The sequence below is a fragment of the Macrobrachium nipponense genome, chromosome 3 (assembly GCF_015104395.2).
Source record: "Macrobrachium nipponense isolate FS-2020 chromosome 3, ASM1510439v2, whole genome shotgun sequence".
In the NCBI taxonomy this organism is placed as follows: domain Eukaryota; kingdom Metazoa; phylum Arthropoda; class Malacostraca; order Decapoda; family Palaemonidae; genus Macrobrachium; species Macrobrachium nipponense.
Genome location: NC_087202.1, coordinates 21,051,206 through 21,065,982, shown reverse-complemented (window position 1 = coordinate 21,065,982; position 14,777 = coordinate 21,051,206). Strand labels below are relative to the sequence as shown.

General features: G+C 35.6%; 1 protein-coding gene across 1 annotated transcript in view; it reads left to right on the top strand.

Annotated features, from left to right (window-relative positions):
- LOC135222171 (uncharacterized) overlaps positions 1–12,406 on the top strand; it is a 35,785-nt gene extending 23,379 nt beyond the window's left edge. Inside the window, exons 2-4 of the mRNA XM_064260329.1 lie at positions 10,862–11,105; positions 11,457–11,637; positions 12,028–12,406. Coding sequence (XP_064116399.1) covers positions 10,871–11,105; positions 11,457–11,637; positions 12,028–12,238 — 627 coding nt within the window. The 5' untranslated portion in view covers positions 10,862–10,870 and the 3' untranslated portion in view covers positions 12,239–12,406. The remainder of the gene's footprint in view (positions 1–10,861; positions 11,106–11,456; positions 11,638–12,027) is intronic.
- The last annotated feature ends 2,371 nt before the right edge of the window (positions 12,407–14,777 follow it).

Here is a 14,777-nt window from a genome sequence, read left to right as displayed (position 1 = left end):
AAGACGAAGAGGAGCCTGAAATATGCAAGAAAAATCGTAAAGTATGAGTGAAACCATGGCTAAGAAAGGAAGGTTTTATCATACATGACTTTACTGAAAGAATTAAAGGAAAGTAACCCGGAAGATCATAGAAATGATTTAAGAAAGACTGATGATGTCTTCGGAGACCTTTTATTCCTTGTCTCCAAAAACAACAAAGAAAATACAGTAATGAGGAAGTCTATACCTCCTGAGGAAAGGTTAATTGCACATTAATGTTCCTAGGAACGCTTCTAGGTCTGCTGTAGAGAGCAATAAATCAAAATACCACAACTTGGGCACATATAGTACATAGGGCAAAACTGAAGACTACTACCGCGACGGAAAAAACTGCAAAATACAACCGCGACGGGCAAAACTGCTCTACTACCGCGGGGGAGAAGGAGGAGGAGGAGGACTAATACCACCGCGAGGGGTCATAACTGCATACGACAACCGCAGGAGGCAAAACTGCAGACTATTACCGCGGTGGACAAAACTGTAGACTACTCAAAAATAAGCAATAAAATACGTGTCAAAATAGGCTAGTCCATCCCCACAGACTGGCGAGGGATAAGGCCAGTCTTGGCTAGCCTGACCTGTCCGGTTGAACATGATTAAGATTGGCCGGTTCATGACAATCTCGGTAAAATCAGCGTCTCAGTCCTTTACGTGTATGGCTTGCTTTAGATATGAGAATTTCATACCTGGCAGATGAACAAAAGTTAAAATTTCAAGGGATCTTTAGGATAAAATCATTTGCAGAGAACCGGTATGCTAATATATTATATATATAGCCTGTCATCGAAAATCATGCAAGAATGCATTAGTTGTAAGTATGATTTGGCTTAATTGATACTGGATCGTGACTCATCGATTGTCTGATCACTTTTTCTGTTAAGAGTGTGAAAGTATGTTTGTGACGCTTCACAGTCCGGGAGAGAGAGAGAGAGAGAGAGAGTGTGTGTTAATTTGCAAGATACGATAGTATAATACGATAGTATAAATATTACGTCAAACTGTAGCTCCAGTTGCTCAGTGGTTCTACGGCTAATCGTGGGATAGTACAGATTTCAAATACATAACGAAAATCCAGAAGAATGAGTTGAAAGAAGTAGGGTGTTTGATTACCGTTTGATTTCTGCCCTTGGCCTTAATGGTTTTAAGGAAAATGTCTGAATTTACAGGTTATGTTTTCAGTGAAGTCCATTTTTAGGCCATTTTTTTTTTCTCTTCAGAATTGATATGCAGTACATGAGCGCTAACTGAGTAACTGGAGCTACAGTTTGACGCAATATTTAAGCATTATACCATCGTATCTTGCATATTAACTCTCTCTCTCTCTCTCTCTCTCTCTCTCTCTCTCTCTCTCTCTCTCTCTCTCTCTATCTCTCTCGTCTCTCTCTCTCTCTCCTCTCTCTTCCCCTCCTCTCTCTCTCCCTCTCTCTCTCTCTCTCTCTCCTCTCTCTCTCTCTCTCTCTCTCTCTCTCTACTAAATCAGATTCTACTGCAATCGAGTATAAGATGAACCTACTTCTTTTCAGACACTTCACACTAACATACTTTCACACTCATAGCAGAAACAGTGATCAGAGAACCAATGAGTTAGAATCCAGAATCAATTAAGCCAAATCATGCTGAAACCTAACGCATTCTTGCATGATTTTCGATGACAGGCTATAGTATAGACGAACCAATACACGATTAGAGGAACATTAATCAGATCTGAAGTCAAAGTGATATATATATATATATATATATATATATAATATGTATATATATATATATATATATATATATATATATATATATTGACCTGCTTAAATAAGCATCTTCGTATCACACCATCCCAGAAATGATTTATCAGCTTTCTCAGGTCATCGCTTCGGACTCTGTCTCTATGGGAAGTTAAAAGTGATCAGTCTTTACATTCCAAGAAATGTCACAACGATACATATTATCAGTCTTTATTTATAACCTATATATATATATATATATATATATATATATATATATATATATATATATATACACATATATATAATCCTCCAACAAGAAGCTCATCTAAGAGGGAAACCAAACAATTTACATCCGACAGAGATGCCAACAGCAACTAATCCTTCATATACTAAAAATGATAAATTCCCACCCAAATAAAAATCGTAACCCTTCCGGGAAATTCAAGTGCCGCGTTAGACGCTGTGCGTCATCTGTTTAATGAAAGTCCCTTTTAGAGAAAATGGCAAAATCATTATCAACAATTTTCGCTGAATGGATAATTTTGGTAAAGCAAGGATGATTTACGGTACTTTCCCCACACTTTCACTTCGGAAAGTAGCATCACTCATTAACAGCAAGCTTAAAGGAAAGACTCACACGTTCATGACCAAGGCAATAATAAGAATAACTATAAAATATAGTTTAAATTTTCGCCCATTTATTTATTCACTATGAAATAAATTTCAAAATTTTACCAATCTGTTGTTTACTATGAAATACATTTTCAAATTCCACTCATCTATTTATTTATTGTGAAACATATTTTCAACTTTCACAATTTGCTTATTTACTAGGAAATATATTCCCAATTTGCACCCATCAATTTATTAACTATGGAATAAATTTTATATTTTCATACCTTCATTTATCAATAATGGAATACATTTTAAATTTTCATCCCTCCATCTATTCACTAAGGTGTAAATTTTCCGCTTCCACCCATCTATTTACTTGCTAGGGAATATATTTCCTTTTTTTCACCTACATGTTATGAAATATTTTCCACTTTCCAACCAGCTATTTATTTACCATGAATGTATTTCCAGTGTTAAAACATCTACGTATTTACTTACTCATCTAATACAACCCAAGTTATACAAAACCTGTCTGTACATCTACAATAAAAATTTTGGCAACAAGAGATCTGCATGAATCGTATTGATGGCTACCCACCGTAACTAGAATGATTCTGTATCGTATTCACTTCAGTAGGTCCGCATTGCATTTTTACCTGGGTGAGACAGAAAATGTGCCTACAGCTGCTTTCAATCTGAGATAATAAATTTGTCTGTAACAATTCTCACCAGGCAAATTAATAAATGGATGAAAACAGACGAAGTACCTCAGCAAAACATCTAAATCATACTTGAACTCAGCATAACGAATGCAACGGAAAGATTGATTACATTGGTTGTGCCTCAATGAGTCATCTCTATTGGTTGGCCAGTGTCCAGAAGCCCACACTACGCATCTCCTGGAATCTCACACCTCAATACCCTACCACACCTAGGAGACGCCTTGGGCGAAGGGCGGCCAGTGCTGACAATTGTTTGTAAAGACCAGGCGCCACCTTAATCAACACACACATGCACAATCCACAACGTCCCCGCCCCCAACACTTCCGAAGCATCTCCCTTAAAAATTAATAACTCACTTAACCTCAAATATAGAGCCACAGCCCTTCATGAATACAGGAACAGACATTACATTCGCTGGGGAATCCAACATTACAGATTCTAAGGCGAAGACGGAGAGGTCAAATCAATCAATCATGTTCAAGTTCACCACATACTATGAGGTCAAGCCAAGTTTGACATGCGGTATACGACAGACAGGCACGTAAACAGCAGTAATTAAATGGGTAATGAAAAAATTACCCTTCACTTCAAACAACGGAGCGTTTTAATTACAACTGTTGGCGAGACGGGAATTAGGATTCACGAAAAATAGGACGAAATATTTCCCTTTTAGATCTGCAAGGAACCAAATTTCAAATAACACAATTAAAAGTTAAATGTAATGTAGGCAGACGAGGTATGGGTGTTGGTGTGTGTTCTGTATCCACTTCAATTCCCAAATCCCAGTAACTCATAATCACGAGAGCTCTTTCATATTTCTACCTTATTTTCTTAATTTCTTTCATATGTGGTCATCTTTTATTGTTTCGATTTTAAAAATAAATGCCTTCCAGCATCCTTTAAAATAAGGGGGAACACAAAAGAACAACTAAACCGAAAAAATAAAAGTACCAGCAAAACTATCTTCCATGTTGAGGAGGACACACATAGGGGACATCTCTACTCTTTTTGGGATTTTCCAATAAAAGGAAAATCCCGGGAATTTAACAGATGCTATCATACAAGTATATGCTCTCTCTCTCTCTCTCTCTCTCTCTCTCTCTCTCTCTCTCTCTCTCTCTCTCTCAAAACGCCAACCCGATGTAAAATGGCTTTGCTTACAAGCCTTTTAAATATGAGGAAAAAATGCTTCTATTTTTCTTCCTTTTAAATATGATGAAAAAATGCTTCTATTTTTCTTAAGTTTTGTTTAAAGCAAGTGACAAAAATCGGTTAAATGACCGCTTAAGCGTTAGAAATGGTCATCAAAGTAAAATATATGAGCAATCAAATAGTTTACTTTGCCGCATAATAATCCAAACTTAATCATCGCAAAAATAATACATTCTAATGGATCTTTATATAAAGTAACATCTTGAAATATGAAAGGTTATTTTAAGAGTGTTCTATTTTTTTCAGTTATATTTTCAATAAGTTATTTTGCAAAGGAAACCTCTCGGAAACACCTAAAACTTAAAGACGACTTTCATAGAATTAGAGCGCTTTAAAATAAACACTAAACGTGGAATTAAAAAGATGGGAAATTTCTCTTTAAATCCGGATATCCTAAAATTCACAAAACCGAAAAACTACCAATCAAAAGCAAGAATCCATATGCAATGACGTGATACAATACAAATAAATATTTACTGTGTATGAGTTATTGGAATATGTACTGATTTTTTATGGAGGTCTACTAAGTTAAGTATATCTTAGTTTTACCAGACCACTGAGCTGATTAACAGCTCTCCTAGGGCTGGCCCAAAGGATTAGACATTTTTTACGTGGCTAGGAACCAATTGGTCACCTAGCAACGGGACCCACAGCTTATTGTAGGATCCGAACCACACTATATCGAGAAATGAATTTCTATCACTAGAAATAAATTCCTCTGATTCCGCGTTGGCCGAGCCAGGATTCGAACTTCGGGCCACCAGATTGGCAGCCGAGCGCGAAACCACTCGTCCAGCGAGGAACTTATGGAGGTCTACTGAAAGTCTAAAAATTTAATTTCATTTAGTTATATTTCCCTTCCTCAACTAGACAGCTTCAACATTTTATTATGGAGTGCACATTGGGTTTGTGTTCATTACGTGCATCTTTAGCTAGAATATGGAGTCATAACCAAATAACATTTTTACAAGCCAAAATAAACCAAAGCAAAGCAAGTAACGTAACGAGACCCAGAGATACATCCTGAATGCACTGACACATTAGACACAAAAAGATCCTTAATGTTCTGGCATTTCGGACTGAGAAACTCCCTTAATGAATCAACTCTTTAGAGAGACAACCATCATTAATGCCAATGTCGGCCAGAGTAACATCCTAAATATAATAGCTTTTCGGAGACAAACATCCTCAATATCTTACCATTTTCGACAGAGTAAAATTCATAATCCATCAACTTTTCAAGAGACAAACGTCCTAAATGTTTTAACATTTCTGACAGCGAAAGATCCTTAATGCGTCAAATTTTCAAAGATAAACATCCTCAATATCTCACCATTTTGGACAGAGAAACATCCTTAATGTATCAACTTTTCAAGGAGACAAACATTTCAGACTGAGAAACTCTTTCAATGTATTGACGTTTCGGACTGAGAAACTCAATCAGTGTACTAACGTTTCGGAAAGAGAAACTCCTTCTATGTACTAAAATTTGGGACTGAGAAACTCGTTCAATGAATTAACATTTCAAACTAAGAAATTCCTTCAGTGAATCAGCATTTTGGACTGAAAAACTCCTTCAGTGCACTAATATTTCAGACTGACAAACTCGTTCAATGAATTAACATTTCGGACTGACAAACTCGTTCAATGAATTAACATTTCGGACTGAGAAACTTGAGAAACTTTTTCAATGAATAAACATTTCGGACTGAGAAACTTGAGAAACTTCTTCAATGAATAAACATTTCGGACTGAGAAACTTGAGAAACTTTTTCAATGAATAAACATTTCGGACTGAGAAACTTGAGAAACTCGATCAATGAATTAACATTTCGGACTTAAAAACTCCTTCAATGTTTTAACGTTTCGGACTGAGAAACTCCTCCAATTAGTTAACATTTCGGACTGAGAAAAGACACATTTCCGAAATGGTTCCCGTTTTCCCCAGCGGTTATTTCCTATTAGGAAACGTGACCCAAACAAGGTACAGCCTTCTGTTTACTCTGCCAGTCTTCCAAGAGGGCGGTAGTCGCCACATCCTCTTAAATAAAATAACCATTTCGAATGGTATTCAGAGACCTATCCTGCATATAGAAGCCCGACATCAAGGAACGACGTCGAAGACCACATAAGCGTTGTAACGCCAGATGACCTAAACCAATCAATCAGGTCGACGAGGAAGGCGGAAGTGCTCAACTTGCATCTCCACTCCACAACCTAAATCCCGAAGATGATGCAATGGGCATCAACGAAATCCCCAAATCGTGACAAAAGGGCATGTGAGGGGAATTCCCCGTTGAGTGGTGTGATTCCTCCCTCATCTGAAAAAGGTATCAGCGTGAGAAAATACATTAGCGCAACTGGTAAGAATAAATAGCATGCCATTACATCTTCGTGATCCATTAAAATCGGCAGCCGTGTGTTATCAGGAAAGAAAGTTAAAGGCAGTGATAAGGGAACCAATCTAAGGCAGGGTGACATTTATTATATAACTAAGGAAAAATGTTCCATTATTGTTCTATTATATATATTATAATATAATAACCTATATATATATATATTATATAAACATATATTATATATACTATATATATATATATATATATATAATATATATATATATAATATACATATATAGTTATTACTATATATATAGTATAATATAATATATTATTATTTAATAATATATTTATTTAAAATAAAACATTTATAAAACGTTTGTGCGTAAATTACACAGTGAGCCATTTCCCTTAAGAGGGATTTCTCAAGAGGATAACATCAAGATGGGGCTGTGTTACGGACCGAGATCAGCTCAGGTTCTTTATTATAATAAACAAAAAGGATTCAACACCAACAATTGAAACTCGGGATACGAATATAGAAAGAAACTCAAACAGAACAGAAGTTTATTTACAAGCTTATTAACAAGTTTATCACAAGCTTATTAACAAAGATAAATGCAGAATGATTTCTCCTATTTACATAACAAAATTAAATCTGACAATATGTAAAAGGGGGAAACAGTGCGGTAATGAAATACCTGCTGGCCGGTTTAGCAGGCTAGCAGCTGCTGTGATCAGAGCTCGAAGTGAGGGCTTCACAAAAAGAGACAGTAGAAACTCCAGAGGGCTTGTCTTCGTACGGCAGGGAGGAATTCCTTAGTCTTGAAACTTGAAGGGCGGGTTACTCCTCAAAACCACTTACAGGACATTTCTTCTCTGGAAGGGTTACTCGACGTCGGGATCTCTCTCTCTCTCTCTCACTCGAATCTCACTCTCGCCCTCTCCTCGTCTCTCTCTCTCTCTCTCTCTCTCTCTCTCTCTCTCTCTCTCCGACTACGAACTGCGAACTTTACTCGTTTCCGTTCACACTCTCTCTCGTGCGTCCTCTTCCTCTCTTATCCTTCGTCCCTTCCTTGAACTTATCTCTGATGATCTATTTCTACTTCCCCTGGGTCATAAATAAATACGTTGATCTCGGGGCGGGCTGAAAAGGGCGGAGCTTAACCAGCGAATGTCATCGTCCCTCGACAGGAACTTTTTAGAAGGATCTAGACGAAATGTTACATCATAATATGCGACGTTTCTGACGATGCCCGTGTGCTGGAGTTCCACTACACACCTACCTGAGTACTCTCGAACAAACATGAGAACAGAAGCCTCCAACACGTGCGGGCATGCCTCCTTGCTGCAGACCTACTCGAAGAAGACACATTTTCCTTTCTTTTAATATATGTTTCTTCGCTATAGAGCGATTCCCATATCAGGTTGCTGGTCTAATTCCCCTCTCTTTTTGGGAGTGACTCGCCACATTCGACCTCAAACATATTACCTACATAAAACTTAAATCGCAAAGAATAAAAATGTTCTTTGCAGATAAATCAACAAAAATCCATGAACACTTCATTAAATTCAAATAAATTATAAGAAACGAATCTCCATAAATATGTTAAGATTTCTATAGCCTTACTGGGTTATATCCCTAGGTGCTATTGATTTTGGTTTACTAATTCACAATATCCACTTGTACCCTTTAAACAATAGTTAAAATTAAACTTTCGGAATGAAACCCGTGCAAAAATACTGTACATTAAATTTAAAATTGTAATTTGAAATAGAAAATAAAATTATAAATTCGGAAAGGAAACTAAAAATGTTTGTATAATGAAAAAGAGAATTGATGTTATGAAATAAAATCTCATCTATTACCTAGAAAAACAAGGTGCAAAAACACTGTAATAAACAAACAAAACTGTAACAAACTATGCAAACGTACAAGTAAATATTAATCTTCCTATTAAAATTTATACAAAATATCACTGGTTCCAGATACTTCGCCGCCCTTTGCTTTAAAATAACACGTAAACTGAAAGAGCGTGGAACGGAAAGTATTAATGTTTGAATATCTACAAATACACGAGATTCAGGTGCACCACTGTTCTTTGAATGAATGAATAAATGAATAACTTGACGGAATAAAACTTGTAAAGGGGAACGCACAACAGTTGGATGTAACTTTGCCTAACGGCTTGCAAACAATTGTTTTGCCTTACTAAGTTGCTTTTGTCGCGATGTACGACCAACAAAGCAATCTGACGCAAAAGCAAAACCAAAAAGAGAAGGTTTTGTCAATGACGATTCGAAGGGAAGTTTGGCACTGCTCTTTCAATAAATGACACTTCGTTGGATGCCAGCCGAATATTCATAGGAATTCGTGCTCTGAATTTTTACTTTTTCATCCTTATACACGTGATGGTTTTATATTGCTTTCAATAAAAAACTCTCTAAATTATGTATTCACTCTTTATTTTCGCCTCGGCTGCATATTATATACGCGATTAATTTTTGACCCCATACTGATAATTGCATAAGAATTTTGTTCGTTTAGATTTCGCCTAATGGATGCTGCATTACATTACAATGATAATATACCGTTAAGAAGAAAACGTCAATAATATGGCTTGTATTAATAGTTCTTTTAGTAAATATAAATACTGTCAACTGCCCTTCAAACATTCTTCCCATTTAATTTCTATAAAAATTACATGAATAAATTAACGATGAATTTCATAGAGAGAACAACTTTAGTACCTACATTGTATTAAAGAAAACTACATTGCATGGTAAAAAGGATCTACAACTCGTGGAAAATAAACAGATCGTCTTGAAGTGCCTTATCATCATCACACACTACATTCGAAAAGAATAAAATCTACCTTTGTTGCAGGTCCACAATCTTGACTGAAGATGAACCTAGTACAAGGTTCGAAAGCTTTTATTATACATTAAAGACTTTATACTCACATGCGATATTATTGCGGACCTGAACCCATTGTCGTCATTTTCGACACAGAAAATTGTGCCCGAAATCTACCTTTCTACAACGCACCTCATTCGTAGGTCTTTTACGACAATCCCCCCGAAAAATATAAATAAAATAGTGCACATAAATATCTTTACATTTTGTCTGCATGAGTGCTGCCGGTGATAATCAACTGATGCCGTATAGTCTTCAACACTCGAGAAGTGATGGAAGATATGACCACGCACTATGCTCCCTTCATTGATTGAACCGATGAAGCCCAGACTTCAACACGCCACAGGTGCGGAATGATTATATATGAGGATTCGCGGGCTCAGACACGGTAGAGAAACTCGTGTTTACTTTCGCTCGCTGCATGAATTAGCCCCGTAATTCCTAACTAGTTTTAGAAATTGCTACTGACAGAACTGATTTCCCTCTCTCTCTCTCTCTCTCTCTGGGAGATATTCAAGTGCACGGAAGGGGCGGTTTCGGTAAGATTTATAGCTTCGGTCACGCACATAAGCGGATCTCTTTTTCATTCTCTGTGTTTTTATCGTCTGGAATTACATATAATAACGTATTCCAATCTAAAAATAAAAAAAATAAATGAAAACACAAAAAAATCAATGGACGAAATGACTGAATTAGGTTACTTAAATCCATAGGAAATGCAATTTATCAAAAAAAAATAAATAAATAAGTAACTAAAACTTAGTTTCATTTAAAATATTAGGCTACTCCCTCGAAACAATTAGGATATTGCGGTCTTACTCAATCGGATTAAAGATTAAAAACTTATAAGCTACAATTCTGGCGGAAATAAAATGTTATCTTCGAAATCTGAGAAAACTTGAAATAATAACTTTTGCCTTTGCTTAATCAAATGCAAACTGATGCCTGAAAAAAATAAACAATAAACAATTACCGCGAAGTGATTGGCTGTGTATTTACGAATGACAATATATGTATAATGCATGTGTGAAGTTAAATATACACATGCCCGTACTTTTCGCATACATTTCGAACACTAGAAGAATTAGTTACACCGTGCATGAACTGATGGATGTTGCATGAACAAAGTTATCCTAGACCAGCAAAAACCCCCTCCATAACCAACGAAGCTTTTTGCAAAGGAAGCCGTCGGTGGCATGAATACCCACGCACCAGCATGAAGACCCAACTGGACCTACCCATCCCTTCCTCTGTCTGTCAACCTGAAGAAATCACATCATCTCTCCCTTCTGCTACAGGAGAGGAAAATGGCATCCCGGGCAGGTCTGGCAAACGCAACGTCCGCCAACGGCAACCTCGTTCAACAGGCACGGTACTTCATCGAGACATACAATGCCACGACCATTGCCTACACCGGAGGCTTGGCACTGGGCACAGTGCTCGTCATCCTGTCTCTGTTCCTCTATTACCTCTACAAGACGGAACAAGCAGCCAGCTCCTCCGGCTCTGGGCGGTCGGGAGGACAGTGGCAATACGGAGGAGGTGGGTTTCAGGCGAGAGAACAATTCTATACTAAATTAGATTCGAAGCTAAGTAATTCTTCTGTGTACTAAATATCCCAAGCAAGGATCCTACTGGTCAGTGTCCTGAAATTATCATTTGCCCTATGTATATCTTCAACTATTAGCTAATATGGCCTGACATGCATAATATTACGTTCGGCTCCAAGCCATACAAACTCATTTTAATTATTCACAGTAACTGAAACTAATATGAGCATAAGATCATCGCAGCCAATGAATTTACCAAAAGTTCAAATGAAAAAAATCATAAAAAAAAAAAAAAAAAATTCCATAAAGGAACCGTAACTGTGAAAAATCCACTCTCCTTCAGGAAGCAAGAGCGATGACAAGGATGAGGGATTTGAGGCCATACTCGGCCTTCTCGAAAAATCGTGGGTCTTCTACGGCGCTCAGGAACAAGAGTGTCGCCGACGACTTTCATGCGAAGCTCACCTTTCAAATGCCACAGATATCAATGAAAAAGTGTCTGGCACCCTGAAGGGCCTTATCAGGTAATATACATAGTACATACATACATACATACATACATACATACATACATACATACATACATATATATACATATACATAAATAGCGTGTGCATGTATGTATATATATATATATATATATATATATATATATATATATATATGTATGTATGTACATAATATACATACATACATATATATATATGATTATTCATCAAATATATTCTCTTACTTGCATCTACATTCACAAAAATATATATCACCGACAATCGCATGCCAGCAAAACTACCTATCAGCATGTGTCAAATATCACTATACGCTCAAAACAGCATCGGAGCCTCATACAGATTCATCTTACATCCTTAAAACTATTCCAGACTACATCTGACTGAAATTCGTTTCTCTCCCATCAGTCAGGTAAAGGACGGAATTCTGACAAGTACGGCCACTCCGGCTGACACGGACAAAACTGCCGTACGAGACCTACTTCTTGCAGCTAAACACGGTCGAGACTGGAATGACTGCCAGACGTATAACCAGTTATGTCAAACGGTGTCCCTTGCCTCGTTACCACAAAACGGAGACAATGACCAAGAGACTCTCGTGCCACAGAGCAATTACTGAATTACTTCTGTCTGTAATGATAAGTTATCTGAAATACGGTTCATAAAAAAAATGAAACCTATTTTATCTTATTACTGATAACCAGAGCATTACCGAAGGCCAGTAGATATATTTATTACCACAATATCCTTAATTTTAAGTATTTATATAATAATGTTTATATTCTTTTTTTTCGGGGTTGAAAGGAATATCCCTTAAGTAATAGAACTTGTGGAAGAATAAAAACTATTAATTATCATAAAAAAACTATCTCTTAATTTAAGTTTCTAATATATATATATATATATATATATATATATATATATATATATATATACATACATATATATATATATATATATATATATATATATATATATAAATTAAGAGATAATTTTATATATATATTATCTATTTATGTATTTATGTATGAATGTAAGTATGTATGTATGTATGTATGTGTATGTATGTGTATGTGTATTATATATATATATATATATATATATATATATATATATATATATATATATAGTGTATCTGCTTGCATGCTGAATGACAAACTAATCTCATTGCAAAGATCTATGTATCGAATTAAACCAGTTATTCCGTATCTTTTTGTCAAAGAAAATCAAACATTTCTACAAAAAAAAATGCAGCCAGCGAAAGCTTGGAAATAAAAAAAAATATAGTAATGGATAGTAAAGGACAAGATTGGTATGACGAGATTAGGGAATTTTATTTAAGAGACTACGTTAATCTGTATTGTTGGCTAATATATATATATATATATATATATATATATATATATATATATATATATATAACATATACATATATATATATATATATATATATATATATATATATATATATATATATATATATATATACACATTTAAGAACATTTAAATAAAAACAACTACAAATATCTACGTTTTATAACCTGTGAATAGTGACATCAACGAAAATACCATTATTATTATTATTATTATTATTAGTGAAAACTGCAAAGCTACAGAGTAAACAAACAGAGGGGATGCGCAGCTGACCGATGACGTATAGATACTGTGACCTTAACCGTTGCTCTTAGCGTAGCCGTGGTCGTTACGGACAGTTGCGGTCAGACAAGCACTGAAACCTAGAAACCTGACCACAGACATTGAGGTCTGTACGAAGAACAACCGTTGCACCACATCTCTCGTACTGCATAATGTACAGGGGTGCATACTCTATTGCTCGATATGTCATTAATGCGTTATGCAGACCATGCAAACTGCAACGCGCAATTACTGCAGTATGTACGGATACGCATAATGCAATTGTGAGTATTGCATGTGTATGGGCATGGATACTGCAAATGTAATGGTAGCAGTGTACAGCCATGCATATTAAAAATGAAATTAATGCATTACAGTAGTTACAGGCCTCTGAATATATGTTTATATAAATATACTAATATAATATATATATATATATATATATATATATATATATATATATATAAAGGTTTTTTTGCCACGAAGGAAAAAATGAAAAAGCGAGATAGCCGAGTACTTTCGGTCTTATTCGGACCCTTTACTGAGGCAAACTGATTTTACAAAGAACACCATAGTCAAAAGAAGGCTTAATATACAAACTGACACTACCAGATTAGCCATAAGGGCGATTTTCACTCTACAGAGAGGAGTCGCCATAGGCTAGCCACACCTTGAAGGATACCCGCAGTAAACCAAGTGATTCTTCCAGAAAAAAGTACATTTGAAAACAACACGGGAGCATATACAATTTAATATCATGAATTTTAACACAAATTTTCCCAACAAAAATTATTATTAATGAAAAGACGAAAGAAAATATAAATATATATATATCGAGCAAGAGAAAGAGGGAGAGAGAATATCGAACCAGAGAGAGAGAGAGAGAGAGAGAGAGAGAAAGAAATAATAACTATATACATGTGGGACTAATTTATTAGTTGTTCATTTATTTTGAGGTCCTTCATAAACATCTTACAAATATATGGGTCCAAATGGTACATTCCCAGACTAAGATTTAGGTTGTTTTTATTAGAGATTTGTATAATTGCTAATTTCAGTAAAATTTCTTGAAACATAATCATTAGATCTAGCAATTACCGAGGTATCACCCCAATTAATACAATGAGATTTTTCACTCAGATGGATAAACAGTGCATTTGAAGTCTGGGCTGTTCTAACTGAATACATATGCTGCTTAATCCGAACACATAAATTTTTACTAGACTGACCAACGTAAAACGATGGGCAATCCTTACAGGGAATTTTGTAAATGATGTTGTTATTTGTTACGGGACTATTCTTAATTAGCATATCTTTAATGGTATTGTTATAAGAGAACACTACATTAACATTAAACATTTAAATATTGATTTTATGGTTTCAAAATTTCAACACGAAAATTAAGGAAAGATAAGTACATTTTTTAGGCATTTCTTTTCATTAATAGCAACATTATAAAACTTTTTATGAGCTTTTTGATAACATAAATCAATTAAATGAGGTGGGTAGCAGAGATCGTTTCC